Below are 24,320 nucleotides of genomic sequence, written 5' to 3' on the forward strand. Positions count from 1 at the left end.
CGGCGGTTGTCACGGGCTCGAGGGGAGTTCCGGGTCGTGACAGTTTCACTCTTCATGGTTATGTTTACTTGGCTACTCTAAAGTCCAACCGAGCCAAGCCTTTCTTTCACACTAACAACAAAAGCCTTATAATTTTGATATTGAAAATTGTTAGACAAGATTTAATTTTTACATTTGAACTAAATTATGATTAAGATGTGTAAAAATTAAATTAAGACTCAGTTGATATCTGTGCTTTGCAATAAGATTTATGGTGGGTAAAGGTCGACTTTGTGATCATAATATCAAGATCTTTTTTAAGTGTTTGATTAATGTGCATTATGTAAATTTTATTGACATTCTATGTATGGAGATGCCATGGAATGTGTAAGACATATACCATGGCATCTTGAGGCATGGTTTCACTCTTCATGGTCACATTTACCTGGTTACTCTCAAGTCTAGCAAAGCCAAGCCTTTGTTTCTTGCCAACAAAAGCCTTATAATTTTGATATTGAAAAATTGTTAGACATAATTAAATTTTTATATTTTAACTAAATTATGATTAAGATGTATAAAAATTAAATTAAGACTCAATTGATACCCGTGCTTTGCAATGAGACTAATGGTGGCTAAAGGTTGGCTTCATGATCGTAATATCAAAATCTTTTTTAAGTGTTTAATTAATGTGCATCATGTAAATTTTATTAGCATTCTATGTAAGGAGATAATTCTAAGGTTGAGAGAAACTTTGATTGTATAAATGGATGAATTTCACAATCTGATTTTAGTTTCTATCTCAATCAAAGATTCTTCAACAATTAAAAGTAGGGTAATTTTTAAGCAAAATCATTTGGCTTATAGACAAGAAGGCATGGCTGATGGGATCCAAAAGTTCAAAAACATTAGAATCATATACTGTTTATTTTCCTTTTTGCTTATTGTGTTTTTTTACAGATTTGGGCACTATGCGACCCATTTAATCCAAGTGAACATTATATGTTTAATCAATTATACTGTTCTACAGCTGCAAGTTTGTATCTCTCAATGAAAATGTGTAAGACATGTACCATGGCATCTCGAGGCATGGTTTCACCTTTCATGGTCATGTTTACTTGACTACTCTGAAGTCCAACCAAGCCAAGCCTTTCTTCCATGCTAACAACAACAGCCTTAAACTTTTGATATTGAAAAATGGTTAAACATAATTAAATTTTTATATTTGAATTCAATTACGATTAAGATGTATAAAAATTAAATTAAGACTCAGTTGATACTTGTGCTTTGCAATGAGATTTATGGTGGGTAAAGGTCAGCTTCTTGGTCATAATATCAAGAATTTTTTTAAGTGTTTGATTAATGTGCATTTTGTAAATTTTATTGACATTTTATGTCTAGAGATATCATGGCATGTGTAAGACATGTACCACGACATCTTGAGGCATGGTTTCACTCTTCATGGTCACGTTTGCTCGGCTACTCTCAAGTCTAGCCAAGCCAAGTGTCGTAACGTGCGGGTCCGGAAACTCGACAGCTAGACGTGGGTGAAAATCGAGTAACTAGGAGTCGCCACCAATCTTTTTTTTCTAGGTGTGATTAGCCACCCTATTTTGTTATACTCGACAAAATCCTAAATTAATTTTAGGTCTGTCGAAAGAATGATAAACTGGTCTACGTATCTTTTAGATTTGGGTTCAGGAGTACGGTTACGCACGGGAAAGGATTAGCACCCCTGTGACACCCGTTCCACGAACGGTACCATTTAATCATATATTATCCTAACCCATTAGTTTTATTCTTATGTTTCCTTAATTGTTATTTATTTATTTTATCTTTTATTAGAATATTTTATTTCATTTTTTACGGGTCTAACATGCACATGATGCAATTGTGAAATATGTGGCATAAAATCGAGATAATGCCAAACGAAAATCCTTTATTGAGTGTACTTTCCGAATCTGTCCATTGTACTGGTGGGATCCAAAAGTATTCTCACATAGGGAAATACCTTAGCAACTCGCCTTCGCAAGTTTATTTGGTAGATCTCATCATCGGGATAGTCGTTTGTGCGTAAAAAAAAAACAGTGCTTTCATGAATGCAAATCCTAATACGGGTAAAAGCCTTTTATTAAAGATATTTCTCCGGACCCTCTCATTGTACTAGTGGAGTTCGGAGGTATCTTTTCACCTAGGGAATTTACCGATGAAACTTGCCTTCGCAAGCTTTCTCGAAAAGTTTCATCATTGGGGTTTAGACCCGTATACAAAATATATCTATATGCCATGACATTTAACAATGCGACCATGGTACATGATGCACTCGTAGATTCTATGTTCGTTTCCTATTTCCCACGAAATTCACTACTTCTTCTTTGTGTGTGTTTATTATAAACAAATAATTTACGTTTATTGATTGTTTTTGTATAACCATTTCTATGTCGATATATATTTAACTATATAGATACTTATTTATTATACGAAAGTCAAAAATCAAATTTTTAGACCAAGTATTATTATTTTTTATCATCCGTAACTTGTTATTTTTTTTAATATGTATTTTCCACTTTTGTATTATGATTAACGAATTCATTATTATTGCTAATTTTCTATTTTTTTTGTTTTGTATATTTTGATTAATTGGTCATTGAATATACAGTATTTTATTTTATTTAAAATTAGGAACATTGGAATTCCAAATTAAGACCCTTCCATCGTACTAGTGGAGTCTTAATCGAAACCCCTAACCTAGGGAAGTTTACTCGAAATTGCGACTTCTCGCGCTCCGAATGGACATCCCATCATCGGTATATTATACTTGTAGTTAATGTCATAAAGTATTATCATTATTTTCTATTTTTTAGGGGTTAATTTTCTAAGATTGATTCTCATACCCATTTTATTACTTTAATACTTAATCCAATAATTTCCAAGTTCTTAATTTTATATATAAATCTTTAGCCTACCATTTACTTCATTCATTTATATGTTATTTTTATTGTTATTTTTATATTTGTAGTAAATATTTTCCTAAGCTTCAATTCTTTGTATAGCTAAACATCCTCCAAAAATATTTTTATTTTTTTTATGCTTTATTATTTCTATATTCTTCCATTTGCATTAACCTTCTAAGTCTAAAATATCATAAAAAAATTAAAATTTTATACTATAACAATTTAGAATTAATTCTATCTAATATTCCTTAAAAAGGAAATCATACAAAATGGGTCAACAAACAGATCCATAAAAGGGTTAGGAATTTACCTTGGTGGGCTAAAGCGGCCCAAAGGGTCAACCCACTTCAGCCAACCCGCCACTATAAGCCCACAAATCCTGCTCCCCAAAATGCCCCGTGTTAGTCTCCTGCCCAACAGCCTTCTGTTGCCCAAAATGACGCTGTTTAACGCTTCCAAACCCTAGGTATTTAATCTCTCTTTCCTCCCTTCCTCCTTCATTTTTTCCCTCTTGTTTCTCTCTCTAAAAGCTTCCTCTTTGCCTTCTCTCTAAAAGCCTCCACCCTCTCTAAACCCTTTCTCATCGGCCACCACCCCAAACCGGACCTCCTTAACCGGCGGCGTCGACTACCTCAAATCTCTATCTCTCTCTTTCCTTTGCCGGCCACCAAAAACAGAAACCCCTATTCGCCGTTCGACGTCCCCGATGTCACACCCCAGCAGCTCTCTCCTAACGTGACTCACCTTCAAAACCTAACTCTAACACTCCCAAAAACTAGTTTTCCAACCGACGGCGGCAAACCCTCTAGGCTTTCCTATCCGGTGACAACAAAAACCCCAAAAATCAAAATCTATCCTAACCAAAAATCCCCCAAACACAGTTGCTCTCCTCTTTCCATTGTGTATTTTTTGCTTTATTTTTTTTGGTATTTTTGGTATATTTTTTTATTTTGTGGATTGAGGTTTTTTTGTTGCTAGAGACTAGGGATTTTTGATTGATTGTGGTTTTTTGCTACTAGAGACTCTTAGGGATTTTGATTGCCGATTCTCTTTGGTTTTTTTGTTTTAAAAAATTTTGTTTTTCCCTTCCCTCCATTGGTTTGAAACCCCCTTTTAAGAAACTGGATTGTCCAAAAATTTGGACAATCCAGAGGCGAAATCATGCTCTTCTGAGCATGATTTCACATGTCTATGGCAAACAGGAAGGGTTGGTAGCCGGAGGTGACCAGTCCTCCCTAAATCCGGCTACCTTTTAAGGGCACTAATGCCCTGTAATAATGGACTGGATAAGGGGTTGAGCACACTCTCAGTCCCTTCCTATTCATTCATCATTTTTTTTTATTTTTTTATTTCTTATTAATTTTTTTATTTTTTGGCTCTTTTTTTTAATTAAATTTTATTATTATTATTATTTTTTTTTTTTGAAATAGGTGTCTACACCAAGCCTTTGTTTCATGCTAACAAAAGCCTTATAATTTTGATATTGTTAAATTGTTAGATAGAATTAAATTTTTATATTTTAACTAAATTATGATTAAGATGTATAAAAATTAAAGTAAGACTTAGTTGATGCCCGTGCTTTCCAATGAGATTTATGGTGGGTAAAGGTCGGCTTCATGATCATAATATGAAGATCTTTTTTAAGTGTTTGATTGATTTGCATTTTGTAAATTTTATTAGTATTCTATGTATGGAGATACTTCTAAAGTTGAGAGAAACTTCGGTTGTATAAATGGATGAATTTCACAATCTAATTTTCATTTCTATTCTATCTCAATCAAAGATTCTTCAACAATTAAAAGCATGGCAATTTTTAAGTTTCATTCTACTATTCGACATTTTAGAATTGTAAATAGTAGCACAAATGATAACAATAACTCAAAAAAAATATGTAGCATATATATGCCATTTTTAAGTTTCATTCTACTATTCGACATTTTACTTATGTAGAGAAAATGTAAGAAAAATATTTAATGATAAATACCATATTGTCCAAAAAAAAAATTAGTGTGGACATTGATGGTTAAAACATAAGTATAAGGTAAGAATCCGAATTTTCATTTTCCTTACCATTTTCTCTCTGTAAACCCCTCAAGTCGTTACCTCTCACTCAAACAGTCTCCTCTCCTTTAGAAAACCCAAAATCCCCTCTCTCCCTTGCAAGTTTGGGTGGTCTTGGAAAAGTTTAGATGGAAGATTTCAGCGATGTGTTGTTGTTAACACTTGGGAGGAGGAACATGACTGTTGAAGACAGGATCAGCAAGTTACCCGATGATCTTCTCCTTAAAATCATGTCGCTCTTAAACACCAAGCAGGCGGTTCAAACCTGTGTTTTGTCCAAGAGATGGAAGCCCCTCTGGCAATCCCTTCCAAACCTTGACTTCGATTTTGATACTTTCCCTTTCCAACAGGAAATAGATGACGAAGACAAAGAGGAGGTAGAGATGAAGATGTGTTCTTTCAGCAATTTCATTAGCCAAGTCCTTCTCCGGCGTTGCCCCACTGACCTTGTCAAGGTTTGTGTCCAATCCCATATCTATGACCCGCACTGTTTTCTCGTAGACGGATTGCTTTGCTATGCTGTTAAACACAATGTCCAACAACTCACCTTCCATTCCCGCTCTGATTGCCAATATTTATTTCCCGAGAGCTTCTGGACTTGTCAATCATTGACATCACTCGAGTTGAAAGGTAGTGATTGGATGCCCATGAAACTACCCACATTGCTGGCTTGTCTAGCTCTTAAGTCTTTGCATCTTTCTCATTTCTCTACGGCTGGACCAAACTTTGAACCAACGGCTTTCTCAGGATGCCCAAATCTTGAAACTTTGCAACTTTTTGATATTTTAGCGGTGGGTAGTGAAGGTTTATGTATTGATGCTCTTAAGCTGACGAGCTTGGTACTTTCATTTGCATCTCTTTGTCACGGTAAGGTTGAGATTTATGCTCCCCGACTCACAACTTTTAAGTATTCTGGTATTCCTCCCATAGTGTGCTTAACGGATCACCTTGCATCTGTCGATGATGTATATTTTGATATAAAGACACCCGGATTTAAACGCAATGAAGAAGAGTCTGTTCTTCGTTTGATCAAAACCCTTAACGAGTTTCGTCATGCAAAATCTTTAACATTATCATCGTCAACAGTGCAGGTAAATTGCTTTTACTCATTTTCCATTTCATATTATTGTACCTTTGAATTTATGATATATTATGGTGTATTGATCTTGTTGCTTAAAGTGATTTGCAATGCTTTCTCTCCATCACACGTGTGTAATGCGTTGTTAGTTTTATAGATTATGGTACAGAGTGGCATATTGTTCATTTTCTCTTCAACTCTAGGTTGGAAATTGATACAAAAGAGGACACAAACTGAAAAGGAAAACTACATGTTACAGCATCTAAAAGGAAACAGTTTCATCATTCAGAAAGAATAACAGAACTCATGTTAACTCATCTTGTTCAGATAGATTCCATACTAAATTTGCGTTTCTCATCACCACTTTATAAATGTGTCTTGTACTTTTAAACTTTTGTGTCAAAGAATTTAAAGATAAGAATTCGCCTGCACATAAGGAAATGGATCATTGAATAAGGTAGTAAGAAATTTTCCATGACAAGGTCATCTCTTGTCTTATCTTGATTAGTTGTGTAAAATTTACCGAAACCTGCAAGATCATTTTAGCTTTCTCTTTTAATTGTAAGAGAGCATGTTTAAGCACGAGATACATTGTATCTTGGATATAACAATCTATTTTCATTTTAGAACCTCAACATGCTCATTTTGACATTATTTGATTCATGAAAATTTTAATGAAAATAAATTTTAAGGAAATCTTAATGTTGAATATATAGAATTTAAGAGAAAAAGTAATTCTTCCTTACTGCATTGATCTGGTTGATGCGTCTTTAATTTTATTTAACACGGACTGGCTTTTAATTTGCTTTATTGAGCATGCCTACTGGTCTATATTTATAGGCAGCCGTCAATTTATTCTTGTAAACTCCTTATTAAACACAAAAGGTAGATATATATCGCTAGACTCACTTAGTGCATCACTGACATATTTGCCTTTGGTTTTCTTCTATTTTACATTTGGGAGACGGTAGAGAAAATTGTTTATTGTTGTCTTTTGTTATCTTACTCGTTCTTATAACCGATAAGGACAATTATTGTGAATTAGATAAAAATGAATGCATCTTAATATGTGATTTTCTCAAAGGTTTTCTTTTCTAACCTTTTATAACCATTTCTATGTCGTAAGGTTCTCACCAAATTTCCTTCCTTGGTGGGTCAAAATCAATTTCCATTTGCTAATTTAAAGCATTTGAAGATAAAAGTTAAGAAGTGGCAAAGCAAGAGGTTTGGAATGCCTGCATGCATCCTAAACTACTTTCTCAACAACTCTACTGTATTGAAAATATGTGAGCATTTTTACTTTATCCTTTTTTTTTTGTTAATAATTAATGTATATTTCACTTGAAATGTGAAAATTGATTATCTAACGAGCTTTACTTTGAAATTGATTTATCAGGCATGGACAGCTTTGAGGATAACGAGTGACTTGAGATTTGTAAACTCTTTCTAAAATTGATTATCAGTCTTTTATTTCGGTCTTTGTTGTTTTGTTTATGTATGGAGCTACTTCTAAAGTTGAGAGAACTTGGGCTGTATATTGATGAATTTCACTATGTGATTTTCAATTCTATCCCATCTCAAGCAAAAATTCTTTAAACAGTTAAAAGTAAGGCAGTTTTTTAGTAAAAACATTTGATTTATAGATACGAAAGCATGGCGTTCGAAAACATTGGAATCATATACTGTTTATTTTCCTTTTTGCTCATTGTGTTTTCTGCAGATTTGAGCACTATGCTGCCCATTCAATCCATATGAACATTTTATGCCTAATCAATTCATTGTTCTAGAGCTGCAAGTTTGTTTGTGTATCTCATTGACCATGTGCAAGACATGTACCATGGCATCTTGGTGTAAGGCTATCCGGTTAACAAGCCCAATCCTAGCCAGGCCTAGCCTTTCTGTCAGGTTAACAACACAAGCCTTTATCTGCACAGACTTAGCCCACCCTAAAATATACATCACATATATTTTCTATCATACCAAATTCCAAGCTGAAGTGTAACTTGAACTTGGATTTATATATTTTTCAACAATCAAGAATGAACCTAAAACATACTGGACCAGTTCATTTGCAACCTACCAGTGGAGGCTGAGGCTTGGCCACTTTGAACTGAGAAGATATGAGAATATGTCCCTTCACATTATGAAAAGATGACAATTTTGCACCAAAAAAAAATTGGGAATTTCTTTGTTTCGATGAATTTTTTTTGTTTAAGAACTTATTTTTAACATGATAAAAAATTGTTCAGCGAATGTATTATAAATTTAATAATCACTCCCTTTCCGCCCTATTCTCTGTTTACTCACTTTATCAATCTGTTTTTTTCAAGTCCACATATACACAGGTTGCTTATCTAACCTTTAATGGTAGTCTTTATAGAATTCACTTTACCAAATATACATCTTTGCTTAACCTATTTGTTTCATCTCTTTAATCATTGAGTGCAAAAATTGCTTATAGATCTATTGCGTGTCTTATGCGATAAAAATAGGAATCGCCAATTGCAAGATGTTTGACTACAATGAAGTGCAAAGCCAAGAATGGAACATTGTAAATTCTGCTGGTACTATGGGATCAACAACCCCTTCGCCAACAACACAACAGCCACAAAAGCAGCTTCTAGCTTCACCGACCAACACCCATGTAGCCCGGAAACTTCTCCCAAAAACCACACTGCAAAAACATTACATCACCAGCAACAAAGAAGAATCGCCAACCAAGAAATACAAAATCAAGTACAATTCATACACCATAACAATTTTTCTTTAATTTGTACCTTTCGTGTTCTTTATGATTGATTATTATGCTCTTAATAATCTGTGTTACTCCAAACTACAAACTCTTCTTGCTATTTTTTAATGTAGAGGCATCACCCTCTAACCAGAACTGAGTATGCATTTGGTTATAAATCTTGCTTATATATATACTAATATTCTTATCAATTTAACGCATACAACATTTGATTTCCAAACTACTCATGTAACTCAATTTGCTTATGAACGCTTACATTGTATTAATTTCTCAAGGTATTGACAAGATGATTAACTCCCATTAATCATGTTACTTCATGAATTTATAACCATCTGCCTTCCCCAACCTCATTCCTTTCCTGCAAGATTATTTACCAAACCTAACTTTTCATTTTGTTTTTTTCTTTTTTTCCATCTAGAGGATCCTCCAAGACAAGCCACACACCAGAAAATAGCCTAGTGAACACCTTCATCCTGTTCCTTGATGTCGACAAACTCTGGAATTTTGCCCATCACGGAACCCACGACTGCCCAATATTTTTTGTCTAAAGGTAACCAAACAAGATAAACAATCTGATGGCAACTTTTGTGCATAGGCAATGTTGACCAATGTTGACTCACATTTTTGGCCAACAGGTAGCTTGACGATGTGAACATTCTAATGTTAACTTTTGTAAACAACAGCTACCTCTGCCATCATACACATCTGCAAATACATACAAGCAGATGATCATCTTCATTTTGTTTCAGAAATGTATGACATTATGAGCATAAATGAAATGCTCTTTAACTTTGTACTACAAACAACAACAACAACTTTTGTTAATATATTTGATCATAACCAACTTTTGTACTTAAATAATGACACTATAAAAGTAGATGATCATCTTTAATTTGTTCAAGAAATGTATGAAATTATGAACATCAATCAAATTCTCTTTAACTTTGTATTAAAACCAATGACAAATCTTTTATTTAACTCGAATGACAAATCGTTTGTTTGTTCTGAACGCAGTGGACAGGGACAATTTTAGTGCTTCTTAAAACGAAATACAATATTTATGTATCCGAGCATTTGACTCAATGAATAGTATATGATCTTTCTATTTAAAAATCAGTATACGAATCTTTCACATTATCGATGTCAATAGTTAAGGTAAATTGCTTTGACTCATTTGCCATTTCATATCATTGGTTGTTTGGATTTATGATAAATTATGTTGCTTAAATCTCTTTTTAACCATTATGGGTTGGTGTGAAAACGTTAATGGAGAAAGGATTTGCAAAACTATTAACTCTTTCTGCCATTTTTATATACTACGGTATGTTGATTTCGTCGCTTAAATCTCTTTTTTAACCATTATGGATTGGAATGGAAGCAAATTTTAGCAAGAAAAAATTTGCAAAACTTTCTCTCTATCACTTATGTGTAATGTGTTCTTGGTTTTATATATAATTATAATATAGAGCAGCATATTGTTTTTTTTTCTCTCTTCAACTCGGTTTGGAAATTGATACTAAAGAGGAGAAAAACTGAAATAAGGAAACTAAATGTTACAGTATCTTGAAGGATAGCATTTCATCATATTAAAAGAATAACAGAACTCATCCTAACTCATCTTGTTCAAATACATTCCCTACTAAATTTATGTTTCCGATGTGTCTTATTCTTTTGAACTGTCATGTCAAAGAATTCAAGGATTGGAATTCTCCTACACAAAAGGAAATAGATTATTAAATAGGGTAGTAAGGCAGTTTTCCATGACAAGGTCATCTGTTGTCTTGTCTTGATAAGTTGTGTAAAATTTACCAAAGTATGGAAGTTCATTTTAGCTCTCTTTTAATAAGCATGAGATATATTGTGTCTTGAATTTAGCAGTCTGTACTCGTTTTAGACCCCTAGCATGTTCATTTTGACATTGTTTAATTCATGAAAATTTTGGAGGAAAGAAGTTTGAAGGAAATCTTAATGCTGAATAAATAGAATTTAAAAGAAAAAGTAATTATTCATCAATGCATTAATCTGGTTTTTGCTTTAATTATATTTTAGTTTATTTTATTGTAGCATACCTACAGGTCAATATTTTATTGGCAGCCATCCATTTATTCTTGTAAACTCTTTATTAAACACAAGAAGTGGATATATATTCCTAGACTCACTTAGTCAAAATATTTTATTTACAGATATGAAAGCATGGATGATGAGATCGAAAAGTTCAAAAACATTAGAATCATACTGTTTATTTTCCTTTTTGCTCTTTGTGTTTTTAGCAGATTTAATCGATATGAACATTTTATATTTAATCAAACATACTGTCCTAGAGCTACAAGTTTGTATACCTTATTGAGAGTGTGTAAGACATGTACCATGGCATCTTGAGGCATGGTTTCACTCTTCATGGTCATGTATTTACTTGGCTACTCTCGAGTCTAGCCAGGCCAAGCCTTTCTTTCATGCTAACAACAAAAAGCCTTATAATTTGATATTGAAAAATTGATAGACAGAATTAAATTATTAATTATATATTTATATTCGAACTAAATTATAATTAAGATGTATAAAATTTAAATTAAGACTCAATTGATATCTGTGTTACAAAGTGAGATTTATGGTGGGTAAAGGTCAGCTTCCTGGTCGTAAAATCATGATTTTTTTAAAGTGTTTGATTGATGTGCATTTTATAAAATTTTATTGACATTGATGGTTAAAACATAAGTATAAGGTAAGAATCCAAATTTTCATTTTCCTTACCATTTTCTCTCTGTAAACCTCTCAAGCCGTTACCTCTCACTCAAGCAGTCTCTTCTCTTTTAGAAAACCCAAAATCCCCTCTCTCCCTTTTTGATATTGCAAGTTTGGGTGGTCTTGGAAAAGTTTAGATGGAAGATTTCAGCGATATGTTGTTGTTAACACTTGGGAGGAGGAGCATGACTGTTGAAGACAGGATCAGCAAGTTACCTGATGATCTTCTCCTTAAAATCATGTCTCTCTTAAACACCAAGCAGGCGGTTCAAACCTGTGTTTTGTCCAAGAGATGGAAGCCCCTCTGGCAATCCCTTCCAAACCTTGACTTCAATTTCGATACTTTCCCTTTCCAACAGGAAACAGATGACGAAGACAAAGAGGAGGTAGAGATGAAGATGTGTTCTTTCAGCAATTTCATCAGCCAAGTCCTTCTCCGGCGTTGCCCCACTGACCTTGTCAAGGTTTGTGTCCAATCCCATATCTATGACCCGCACTGTTTTCTCGTAGACGGATTGCTTTGCTATGCTGTTAAACACAATGTCCAGCAACTCACCTTCCATTCCCGCTCTGATTGCCAATATTTATTTCCCGAGAGCTTCTGGACTTGCCAATCATTGACATCAATCGAGTTGAAAGGTAGTGATTGGATGCCCATGAAACTACCCACATTGCTGGCTTGTCCAGCTCTTAAGTCTTTGCATCTTTCTCATTTCTCTGCGGCCGGACCAAACTTTGAACCAACGGCTTTCTCAGGATGCCCAAATCTTGAAACTTTGCAACTTTTTGATATTTTAGCGGTGGGTAGTGAAGGTTTATGTATTGATGCTCTTAAGCTGACGAGCTTGGTACTTTCATTTGCATCTCTTCGTCACGGCAAGGTTGAGATTTATGCTCCTCGACTCACAACTTTTAAGTATTCTGGTATTCCTCCCATAGTGTGCTTAACGGATCACCTTGCATCTGTCGATGATGTATATTTTGATATAAAGACACTCGGATTTAAACGCAATGAAGAAGAGTATGTTCTTCGTTTGATCAACACCCTTAACGAGTTTCGTCATGCAAAATCTTTAACATTATCATCGTCAACAGTGCAGGTAAATTTCTTTTACTCATTTTCCATTTCATATTATTGAACCTTTGAATTTATGATATATTATGGTGTATTGATCTTGTTGCTTAAAGTGATTTGCAACACTTTCTCTCCATCACACATGTGTGTAATGCGTTATTAGTTTTATACATTATGGTACAGAGCACCATAGTGCTCATTTTCTCTTCAACTCTTGCTTGGAAATTGATACAAAAGAGGAGACAAATTGAAAAGGAAAACTAAATGTTATAGCATTGAGAAAGAGACTGTTTCATCGTTCAAAAAGAATAACAGATCTCATCTTGTTCAAATAGATTCCATACTAAATTTACGTTTCTCATCACCACTTTATAAATGTGTCTTGTACTTTTAAACTATCGTGTCAAAGAATTTAAAGATAGGAATTCGCCTGCACAAAAGGAAATGGATCATTGAATAGGGTAGTAAGAAATTTACTGAAGCTTGAAAGATCCTCTTAGCTTTCTCTTTTAATTGAAAAAGAGCATGTTTAAGTATGAGATACATTGTGTCTTGGATTTAACAATCTGTTTTTGTTTTAGACCCCTAGCATGCTTGTTTTGATATTATTTGATTCATGAAAATTTTAATGAAAAGAAATTTTAAGGAAATCTGTATGTTGAATATATAGAATTTAAGAGAAAAAGTAATTCTTCCTTAATGCATTGATCTAGTTGTTGCTTCTCTAATTATATTTAGGAAAGATTGGCTTTTAATTTGTTTCATTGTAGCATACCTACCAGTCAATATTTTATTAACAGCCATCCATTTATTCTTTTGAACTCCTTATTAAATACAAAAGGTGGATATATATTGCTAGACTCACTTGGTGCATCACTGACATATATGGCTTTGGTTTTCTTCTATTTTACATTTGGAAGACAGTAGAGCAAATTGGTTATTGTTCTCTTTTGTTATCTTATTCATTCTTATAACAGACAATGACAATTATTGTGAATTAGATAAAAACGAATGCATCTTAACATGTGATTTTCTCAAAGATTTCCTTCTCTAATCTCTTATAACCATTTCTTTATGGTAAGGTTCTCACCAAATTTCCGTCCTTGTTGTATCAAAATCGACTACCATTTGCTAATTTAAAGCATCTGAAGATAAAAGCTAAGAAGCGGGAAAGCAAGAGGTTTGAAATGCCTGCATGTATCCTAAACTACTTCCTCAACAATTCTACTATATTGAAAATATGTAAGTATTTTTACTTTGTCTTTTATTCTTTGTTAATAATTAATATATATTTGACTTGAAATGTGAAAATTGATTATCTTACGAGCTTTGCTTTGTAATTGATTTCTCAGGCATGGATAGCAAAGCAAGCTATGAGAGTCTTGAGGATAGCGATTAACTTGGGATTTGTAAACTCGTTCTAAAACTGATTGTCAATCTTTTATGTTGGTTTTTACTGTTTTGTTTATGTATGGAGTTACTTCTAAAGTTTGTTTAATCCATATGAACATTTTATGTTTAATCAATTATTATATTGTTCTAGAGCTGTAAGTTTGTATATCTTATTGAGAATGTGTAAGACATGTACCTTGGCATCTTAAGGCATGGTTTCACTCTTCATGGTCTTGTTTACTTTGTTACTCTCAAGTTTAGCCAGGCCAAGCCCCTGTTTCATGCTAACAACAAGGCCAAGCCCCCTCTTTCATGCTAACAACAAAAGCCTTATAATTTGAAATTGAAAAATTGTTAGATTGAATAAAATTTTTATATTTTAAGTAAACTATGATTAAGAAGTATAAAAATTAAATTAAGACTAAAATGATATCTATGTTACGCAGTGAGCTTTATGGTGCATTAATGCTCACAGATTGCTTATCTGAGTAATCATGGTATTCATGTAAAAATTGAGTTTACTAAACATATATCTTTGGTTAACCCATTTGTTTCATCTGTTTGATCATTGATTATTAGTCTTTTCATGAACAAATTTTTTGATTCATCTTCGATATCATCTTATTTTCAGCTTTTAATATCAAACAAAAAATAACACATTATGTCTTCTTGATTTTAGATACTACATACAACATATTGTGGAGGATCATACTTCACAAATGGAGTTGGTGGCCTTTCACAGGCTAGTGGAAAAGTTTTTTGTGCAATATTTATGAAACTTGCTGCACTACGAACTATCAGCTGGATGACACTACCTGAACCTCTGAAATCTCTGATCAAGCAAGAAAGATTTTTCACCGTAGGGTTAACAACCAAAGTGGTAAAAACAAGAATAGCCAATTGCAAGATGTTTGACTGCATTGAAGTGCAAAGCTAATAATGAAGCACTGTAAATTCTGTTGGTACTTCGAGATCAACAACCCCTCCGCCAACAATACAATAGCTACAAGAACAGCTTCTGGCATCACCTACCAACACCCATGCAGCCAGATAACTTTTCCTAGAAACCACACTGCAAAAACAATTCACCACCAGCAAAAGAAAAGAATCGCCAACCAAGAATTAAAAAACCAAGTGCAATTCATACACTATAATAATTTTTATTAATCTGTACCTTTCATGTATTTTATGATTGATTATTATGCTCTTAACATTCTGTGCTACTCTAATGTACAAACTTTTCTTACTATTTTTCAATGTAGAGATATCACCCTCTAATCAAAGCTGAGTATGCATTTGGTCATAAATCTTGCTTATATATATACTGATATTCTTATCAATTCAACACATGCAGCATCTGATTTCCAGACTAATTTAACTCGTTCCAGCAACTGACTCATACTCAATTTTCATTAATGTTACACTGAGTTTTTTTGCTTATGAACACTTTGTATTAATTTCTCAAATTATTGACAGTATGATCATTATTACCTTCTTTACTTTTTTTATACTTCCATTACCAACTTCACTTTTATATCAAAATTATCCATACTCTGTATTTCTATTTATCATGTTAACTCCCATTAATCATGTTACTTCGTGAATTTATTAGCATCTGCCTTCTCCAATTTCATTCCTTTCCTGCAAAATTATTTACTAAACCTAACTTTTCATTTGGTTTTTTTTTGATCCAGAGGATCCTCCAAGACAAGCCATACACCAATGAGAAACAATGACAAATCTTTTGTTTGACCCGAATGACAAATCTTTTGTTAACATCATACCATAAAAGCATACGATTATCTTTAATTTGTTCAAGCAATGTATGAAATTATTAACATCAATCAAATTCTCTTTAACTTTGTATTAAAATCAATGACAAATCTTTTGTTTGACCCGAATGACAAATCTTTTGTTCAATCTGAACGCAGCGCATGGGGGCAACTTTAGTGTTTCTTAAAACGAATTACGATATTTATGTATTTGAGCATTTGACTCAATGAATAGTATATGATCTTTCTATTTAAAAATCAGCGTACAAATATCTCACATTATTGACGTCAACAGTTAAGGTAAATTGCTTGGACTCAATTGCCATTTCATATCATTGGTTGTTTGGATTTGTGATAAACTATGTTGCTTAAATCTCTTTTTAACCATTATGGGTTGGAGTGAAAACGTTAAGTGAGAAAGGATTTGAGAAACTATTAACTCTTTCTGCCATTTTTATTTCATTGATGCTTTGGATTTAAAATAATTGATACTTACTTTACATACTACTGTATGTTGATATTGTCGCTAAATCTCTTTGTGTTTTTTTTAGATTTGAGCACTGTGCTGCCCATTTAATGCATATGAACCTTTTAAGTTTAATCAATTATATTGTTCTAGAGCTGCAAGTTTGTACCATGGCGTATTGAGGCATGGTTCACTCTTCATGGTCATGTTTACTTAGATGCTCTCAAGTCCAGCCAGTGCAATCCTTTCTTTCATGCAAACAACAGAAAGCCTTATAATTTGATATTGAAAAATTGTTAGACAGAATTAAATTTTTATATTTGAACTAAATTATGATTAAGATGTATAAAAATTAAATTAAGACTAAATTGATACGTGCGCTATATAGTGAGATTTACGGTGAGTAAAGGTCGGCTTGGCGGTAGTAATATTTTGATTTTTTAAAGTGTTTGATTGATATGCATTTTGTAAAATTTTATCGACATTTTATATTAAGAATCATAAATAGTATTACATATGGTAGCAATAATTCAAATAAAAATGAGATAAGAAAATAAAACATAAAACTCGATATGATATATATATATATATATATATGCAACTTGAAGTTTCATGGTGTATATGTAGAGAAAATGTAGGAAAAATATTGAATGATAAATTAGAGTGGGCAAGATAATTAGTTTGATCCTGCCTTGGTAAACTACGTCGTTTGTAGGTAATTAAAACATATATAAAATTAAGGTAAAAATCCGAATTTGCATCTTCCTTACCATTTTCTCTCAAGCCGTTTCCTCTCACGCTCACTTGGTCATTGCTGCTGCAGCCAACCGTTTCATTCAAACAGTCTCTTCTCTTTTAGAAAACCCAAAATCCCCTCTCTCCCATTCTGGGTGGTCTTGGAAAAGTTTAGATGGAAGATTTCAGCGATATGTTGTTGTCAACACTTGGGAGGAGGAACAGGAATAATGAAGACAGGATCAGCAAGTTACCTGATGATCTTCTGTTTAAAATCATGTCTTTCTTAAACACCAAGCAGGCAGTTCAAACCTGTGTTTTGTCCAAGAGATGGAAGCCCCTCTGGCAATCCCTTCCTTACCTTGACTTCAATTACAATACTTCCCCTTTCAAACAGAAAATAGTTCAGTTAGATGACGCAGACCGAGAGCAGGTAGGTATCAAGATGCTTTCTTTGAGCAATTTCATCAGTCAAGTCCTTTTCCGGCGTTGTCCCACTGACCTTGTCAAGGTGTGTGTCCAGTCTCTCAACTATGACCAGCATGCTTCTGTCCTAGCTGGTTTGATGTGTTACGCTGTCAAACACAATGTCCAACACCTCACCTTCCAACTCCACAGAGGTGGAGGTGGTCGCCCATTTTTATTGCCCCAGAGTCTCTACACTTGTCAATCATTGACATCACTCGAGTTGAAAGGTAATGATTGGATGGCCGTAAAACTACCCACATTACTGGCTTGTCCAGCTCTTAAGTCTTTGCATCTTTCTCATTTCTCTATGGCTGGACCAAACTTTGAACCAACGGCTTTCTCAGGTTGCCCAAATCTTCAAACTCTGCAACTTTTTGATATTTGGATTGGAAGTGAAAATTTATGTATTAATGCTGTTAATCTCAGAAGCTTGTTACTTTCATTTGTGTTACATGGTGAGGGCAAGGTTGAGATTTGTGCTCCCCGACTCACAACTTTTAAGTATTCCGGTATTCCTCCCATAGTGTGTTTAAAGGAAAATCTTGCATTTCTCGATGATGTATATTTTGATATAAAGGCATACTCACTTAAACGCAATGAAGAAGAGAGTGTTATTCGTTTGATCAACACCTTCAAGGAGTTTCGTCAAGCAAAATCTCTCACATTATCCACCTCAACAGTCAAGGTAAATTGTTTTTACTCACATATCATTAATCTGTTTGAAATTTATCATCTTGCTATGTTGATCTTATTGCTTACATCTCTTTTTCAACCATTACGGGTTGGAGTGGAAGCAAACTTAATCAAGAAAAGATTTGCAAAACTAACTTTCTCTCCATCACTTATGTGTGTAATGGGTTGTTGGTGTTATGTATTATAATACAGAGCAGCATATTGTTCGTTTTCTTAGGAAAATTAAATGTTACAACATCTATAAGGATACTGTTTCATCATTCTAAAAGAAGAACAGGACTCATGCTAACTCATCTTTTTCACATAGATTCCCCTACTAAATTTATGGTTCCCATCTCCACTTATAAATGTGTCTTGTTCTTTTAAACTCTTATGTCAAAGAATTCAAGCATCGGAATTCACCTATGCAAAAGGAAACGGATCATTAATGAGGATAGTAAGGTAATTTTCCATGACAAGATCATCTGTTGTCTTGTCCTGCTAAGTTGTGTAAAATTTACCAAAGCGTTAAAGATCATTTCAGCTTTCTCTTTTAATTGCAAAAGAGAATGTTTAAGCATGAGACACATTGTGTCCTGAATTTAACAATTTGTTTCCATTGTAAGACCCCAGTATGTTCATTTTGATGTTGTTTGGTTCACGAAAATTTTACTGAAAAGAAATTCGGAGGAAATCTATATGTTGAATGTACAAAATTTAAACAAAAAGGTAATTCTTCATTAATACATTGATCTGGTTATTGCTTCTCTAATTATATTTAATAAGAATTGGCTTTTAATTTGTTTTATTGTAGCATACCTACCGGTCTATATTTCATTGGCAGCCATCCATTTATTCTTATAAAGTCCTTGTTAAACACAAAAGGTGGATATATATTGCTAGACTCACTTACTGCATCATTGCCAGATTTGGCTTTGGTTTTCTTCTATTTACTTTTGGAAGACAACAGTGCAAATTGTTTATTGTTGTCTTTTGTCATCTTAATCATTCTTATAACGAACAATGACAATTAGTATCAATTAGATAAAAATGAATGCATCTTAATATGTGATTTTCTCAAAGATTTCTTTCTCTAATTTCTTATAACCATTTCTTTGTGGCAAGATTCTCGCCAAATTTCCATCCTTGCTGGATCAAAATCGATTACCATTTGCTAATTTAAAGCATCTGAAGATAAAAGTTAAGAAGTGGCAAAGCAAGAGGTTTGAAATGCCTGCATGTATCCTGAACTGCTTTCTCAACAACTCTACTATATTGAAAATATGTTAGTATTTTTACTTTGTCTTTTATTTTTTGTTAATGATTAATGTATATTTGACTTGAAATGTGAAATTGATTATCTGATGAGCTTCGTTTTGTAATTGATTTCTCATGGATGGATAGCAAAGTAGCAGGCTGTGACAGTGCTGAGGATAGCGAGTAACTTGGGATTTGTAAACTCTGTCTAAAATTGACTGTCAATCTTTTATGTTGGTCTTTGCTGTTTTGTTTATGTATGGAGCTACTTCTAAAGTTGAGAGAAACTTTGACTGTATAAATGGATGAATTTCACTATCTGATTTTCATTTCTATTCTATCATAATCAAAGATTCTTTAAGAATTACAAGTAGGGTAATTTTTAAGCAAAAATATTTGCCTTAAAGATACGAAAGCATGGCTACTGGGATAAAAAAGTTTGAAAACATTAGAATCATATACCGTTTATTTTCCTTTTTGCTCTTTATGTTTTCTACAGATTTGGGCACTATGTTGCCCATTTAATCCATATGAACATTTTACGTTTAATCAATTATATTGTTCTAGAGCTGCAAGTTTGTAAACCTGATTAAGAATGTGTAAGACATGTACCATGGCATCTTGAGGCATGGTTTCACTCTTCATGGTCATGTTTACTTGGCTACTCTGAAGTCCAACCAGGTCAAGCCTTTCTTTCATGCTAACAACTAAAACCTTGTAATTTTGATATGGGAAAATTGTTAGACAGAATTAAATTTTTATATTTGAGACAAATTATGATTAAGATGTATAAAAATTAAATTAAGATTCAATTGATACATGTGCTTTACAATGAGATGTATGGTGAGTAAAGGTCAGGTTCGTGATCGTAATATCAATATCTTTTTTAAGTGTTTGATTAATGTGCATTTTGTAAATTTTATTGACATTCAATGTATGGAGATACCATGGCATATGTAAGACATGTACCATGGCATCTTGGGGCATGGTTTCACTCTTCATGGTCACGTTCACTTGACTACTCTCAAGTCTAGCCAAGCCAAGCCTTTGTTTCATGCTAACAAAAGCCTTATAATTTCGATATTGGAAAATTGTTAGATAGAATTAAATTTTTAAATTTGAACTACATTATGATTAAGATATATAAAAATTAAATTAAGACTCAGTTGATACCCGTGCTTTGCAATGAGATTTATGGTGGGTAAAGGTTGGCTTCGTGATCGTAATATCAAGATCTTTTTTAAGTGTTTGATTGCTGTGCATTTTGTAAATTTTATTAGCACTATGTATGGAGATGCTTCTAAAGTTGAGAGTAACTTTGGTTGTATATATGGATGAATTTCACAATCTGATTTTCGTTCCTATTCTATCTCAATCAAAGATTTTTTAACAATTAAAAATGGGGTAATTTTTAAGCAAAAACTTTTGGCTTATAGATTCGACAGCATGACTGATGGGATCAAAAAATTCAAAAACATTAGAATCATATACTGTTTATTTTCCTTTTGGATCATTGAGTTTTTATTTTTTTTTTGCAAATTTGAGCACTGCACTGACCATTTAATCCAAACGAACATTTTATGTTTAATCAATTATATTGTTCTAGTGTTGCAAGTTTGTATATCTCAATCAGAATGTGTAAGACATGTACCATGGTATCTTGAGGCATGGTTTCACTCTTCATGGTCATGTAATTACTTGGCTACTCTCAAATCTAGCCAGGCCAAGCCTTTCTTTCAAGCTAACAACAAAAAGCCTTATAATTTGATATCGAACAATTGATGGACCAAATTAAATTTTTAATAATATTTTTATATTTGAACTAAATTATAATTAAGATGTATAAAAAATAAATTAAAACTCAATTGATATTTGTGTTACGAAGTGAGATTTATGGTGGGTAAAGGTTAGCTTCGTGGTTGTAAAATCTTGATTTTTTTGAAGTGTTTGATTGATATGCATCTTGTAAAATTTTATTGGCATTCTCTATATTAAGAATTGTAAATAGTATTACATACGATTGCAATAAGTCAAATAAAATATGTAGCATATATATGCATTTTTTAAGTTTCATTCTACTATTCGACATTTTTCCTATCTAGAGAAAATGTAAGAAAAATATTTAATAATAAATACCATATTGTCCAAAAAAAAAATCAGAGTGGACATTGATGGTTAAAACATAAGTATAAGGTAAGAATCTGAATTTTCATTTTCCTTACCATTTTCTCTCTATCAACCCCTCAAGCCGTTACCTCTCACTCAAACAGTCTCCTCTCCTTTAGAAAACCCAAAATCCCCTCTCTCGCTTGCAAGTTTGGGTGGTCTTGGAAAAATTTAGATGGAAGATTTCAGCGATATGTTGCTGTTTACACTTGGGAGGAGGAACATGACTATTGAAGACAGGATCAGCAAGTTACCTGATGGTCTTCTCCTTAAAATCATGTCTTTCTTAAACACCAAGCAGGCAGTTCAAACCTGTGTTTTGTCCAAGAGATGGAAGCCCCTCTGGCAATCCCTTCCAAACCTTGTCTTCGATTTCGATACTTTCCCTTTCCAACAGGAAATAGATGACGAAGACCAAGAGGAGGTAGAGATGAAGATGTGTTCTTTCAGCAATTTCATCCGCCAAGTCCTTTTCCGGCGTTGCCCCACTGACCTTGTCAAGGTTTGTGTCCAATCCCATATCTATGACCCGCACTGTTTTCTCGTAGACGGATTGCTTTGCTATGCTGTTAAACACAATGTCCAGCAACTCACCTTCCATTCCCGCTCTGATTGCCAATATTTATTTCCCGAGAGCTTCTGGACTTGTCAATCATTGACATCACTCGAGTTGAAAGGTAGTGATTGGATGCCCATGAAACTACCCACATTACTGGCTTGTCCAGCTCTTAAGTCTTTGCATCTTTCTCATTTCTCTACGGCTGGACCAAACTTTGAACCAACGGCTTTCTCAGGTTGCCTAAATCTTGAAACTTTGCAACTTTTTGATATATTAGCGGTGGGTAGTGAAGGTTTATGTATTGATGCTCTTAAGCTGACAAGCTTGGTACTTTCATTTGCATTTCTTGGTGACGGTAAGGTTGAGATTTATGCTCCCCGACTCACAACCTTTAAGTATTCTGGTACTCCTCCGATTGTGTGCTTAACGGATCACCTTGCATCTGTCGATAATGTATATTTTGATATAAAGACACCACCCAGATTTAGACACAGTGAAGGAGAGTATGTTCTTCGTTCGATCAACACCCTTAGCGAGTTTCGTCATGCAAAATCTTTGACATTATCATCGTCCACAGTGCAGGTAAATAGCTTTTACTCATTTTCCATTTCATATTATTGACCGTTTGAATTTATGATATATTATGGTATGTTGATCTTGATGCTTAAAGTGATTTGCAACACTTTCTCTCCATCTGTGCAATGCGTTGTTAGCTTTATATATTATGATACCGAGCAGCATATTGTTCATTTTCTCTTCAACTCTTGCTTGGAAATTGATACAAAAGAGGACACAAACTGAAATGGAAAACTAAATGTTACAGCATCTAGAAGGATAATGTTTCATCATTATAAATGAATAACAAAACTCATCTTGTTCAGATAGATTCCATACTAAATTTACGTTTCTCATCACTACTTTATAAATGTGTCTTGTACTTTTAAACTATATTGTCACAGAATTCCCGTATAGGAATTCGCCTGCAACAAAGGAAATGGATCATTGAATAGGGTGGTAAGAATGAAGAAATTTTCCATGTCAAAGTCATCTGTTGTCTTATCTTGATAAGTTGGTTACTGTTCTCTTTTGTTATCTTATTTTTTCTTATAACGGACAATGACAATTATCGTGATTTAGATAAAAACGAATGCATCTTAATATGTGATTTTCTCAAAGATTTCCTTTTCTAAATCTCTTATAACCATTTCTTTGTGGTAAGGTTCTCACCAAATTTCCATCCTTGCTGGATCAAAATCCATTATCATTTGCTAATTTAAAGCATATGAAGATAAAAGTTAAGAAGTGGGAAAGGGACAGGTTTGAAATGCCTGCATGTATCCTAAACTACTTTTTCAACAACTCTGCTATATTGAGAATATGTAAGTATTTTTACTTTATCTTTTATTTTTATTTAATAATTAATGTATAGTTGATTTGAAATGTGCAAATTGATTATCTTACGAGCTTTGCTTTTGCAATTGATTTCTCAGGGATGGATAGTTTTGAGGATAGCCAGTGACTTGAGATTTGTAAACGCTTTCTAAAACTGATTGTCAGTCTTTTATGTTGGTCTTTGCTGTTTTGTTTATGTATGCAGCTACTTCTAAAGTCGAGAGAAACTTTGGCTGTATAAATGGATGAATTTCACTATTTGATTTTCATTTCTATTCTTTCTCAATCAAAGATTCTTGAGCAATTAAAAGTAGGGTAATTTTAAGCAAAAATATTTGGCTTAAAGATACGAAAGCGTGACTGCTGGGATCAAAAAGTTCGAAAACATTAGAATCATATACCATTTATTTTCCTTTTTGCTCTTTATGTTTTCTACAGATTTGAGTACTATGCTGCCCATTTAATCCATATGAACAATTTATGTTTAATCAATTATATTGTTCTAAAGCTGCAAGTTTGTATATCTGATTGAGAATGTGTAAGACAAGTACCATGGCATCTTGAGGCATGGTTTCTGAAATAACCCATACTTTGATATAGTGATAAATAAAGTTGATCGGATGCAAATTGAAGTCAATTAAAATGTTTCAAAGTGATAAAAGACGAAAGGAGTAGTTTAAGATAAAATGATCCGCATGCGAGAAAATAATAATAGAATAATAATAATTTTATCGGAAGAGAATTTGTGAGATAAAAGGCGATTCAGAAGTCAAGTGAGGCATAATAAGGTATTTTGGGTACCA

At 33.4% G+C, this 24,320-nt stretch overlaps 3 protein-coding genes across 3 annotated transcripts; all 3 read left to right on the forward strand.

The window, feature by feature from the left end:
- The first annotated feature begins 5,119 nt into the window (after window positions 1-5,119).
- LOC18587443 (F-box/LRR-repeat protein At3g26922-like) lies at window positions 5,120-7,795 on the forward strand. Its single transcript, XM_088810549.1, has 2 exons — window positions 5,120-6,082; window positions 7,790-7,795. Exons 1-2 carry the CDS (start codon window positions 5,120-5,122, stop codon window positions 7,793-7,795), a joined length of 969 nt encoding a protein of 322 aa, XP_088666675.1.
- A 3,905-nt stretch (window positions 7,796-11,700) lies between these two features.
- On the forward strand, window positions 11,701-14,037 carry LOC148760580 (F-box/LRR-repeat protein At3g26922-like). The gene is made up of 3 exons (XM_088810550.1): window positions 11,701-12,663; window positions 13,721-13,835; window positions 13,991-14,037. The coding sequence occupies exons 1-3, from the start codon at window positions 11,701-11,703 to the stop codon at window positions 14,035-14,037; spliced, it is 1,125 nt and encodes a 374-aa protein (XP_088666676.1).
- A 7,704-nt stretch (window positions 14,038-21,741) lies between these two features.
- LOC148760581 (F-box/LRR-repeat protein At3g26922-like) lies at window positions 21,742-23,732 on the forward strand. Its single transcript, XM_088810551.1, has 3 exons — window positions 21,742-22,707; window positions 23,345-23,442; window positions 23,723-23,732. The coding sequence occupies exons 1-3, from the start codon at window positions 21,742-21,744 to the stop codon at window positions 23,730-23,732; spliced, it is 1,074 nt and encodes a 357-aa protein (XP_088666677.1).
- The last annotated feature ends 588 nt before the right edge of the window (window positions 23,733-24,320 follow it).

The sequence above is a fragment of the Theobroma cacao genome, chromosome 10, assembly GCF_053813885.1.
Source record: "Theobroma cacao isolate CCN51 chromosome 10, ASM5381388v1, whole genome shotgun sequence".
Lineage (NCBI taxonomy): Eukaryota > Viridiplantae > Streptophyta > Magnoliopsida > Malvales > Malvaceae > Theobroma > Theobroma cacao.

What these genes read in the sequence shown, in the direction of transcription:
- LOC18587443 (XM_088810549.1), top strand. Translation starts at nt 5,120, where the DNA reads ATGGAAGATTTCAGCGATGTGTTGTTGTTAACACTTGGGAGGAGGAAC.
- LOC148760580 (XM_088810550.1), top strand. Translation starts at nt 11,701, where the DNA reads ATGGAAGATTTCAGCGATATGTTGTTGTTAACACTTGGGAGGAGGAGC. An exon ending in TATCATCGTCAACAGTGCAG is followed by an intron (nt 12,664 to 13,720) that starts GTAAATTTCTTT and finishes CTTTATGGTAAG; the next exon opens with GTTCTCACCAAATTTCCGTC. An exon ending in GAGGTTTGAAATGCCTGCAT is followed by an intron (nt 13,836 to 13,990) that starts GTATCCTAAACT and finishes TTGATTTCTCAG; the next exon opens with GCATGGATAGCAAAGCAAGC.
- LOC148760581 (XM_088810551.1), top strand. Translation starts at nt 21,742, where the DNA reads ATGGAAGATTTCAGCGATATGTTGCTGTTTACACTTGGGAGGAGGAAC. An exon ending in TATCATCGTCCACAGTGCAG is followed by an intron (nt 22,708 to 23,344) that starts GTAAATAGCTTT and finishes CTTTGTGGTAAG; the next exon opens with GTTCTCACCAAATTTCCATC.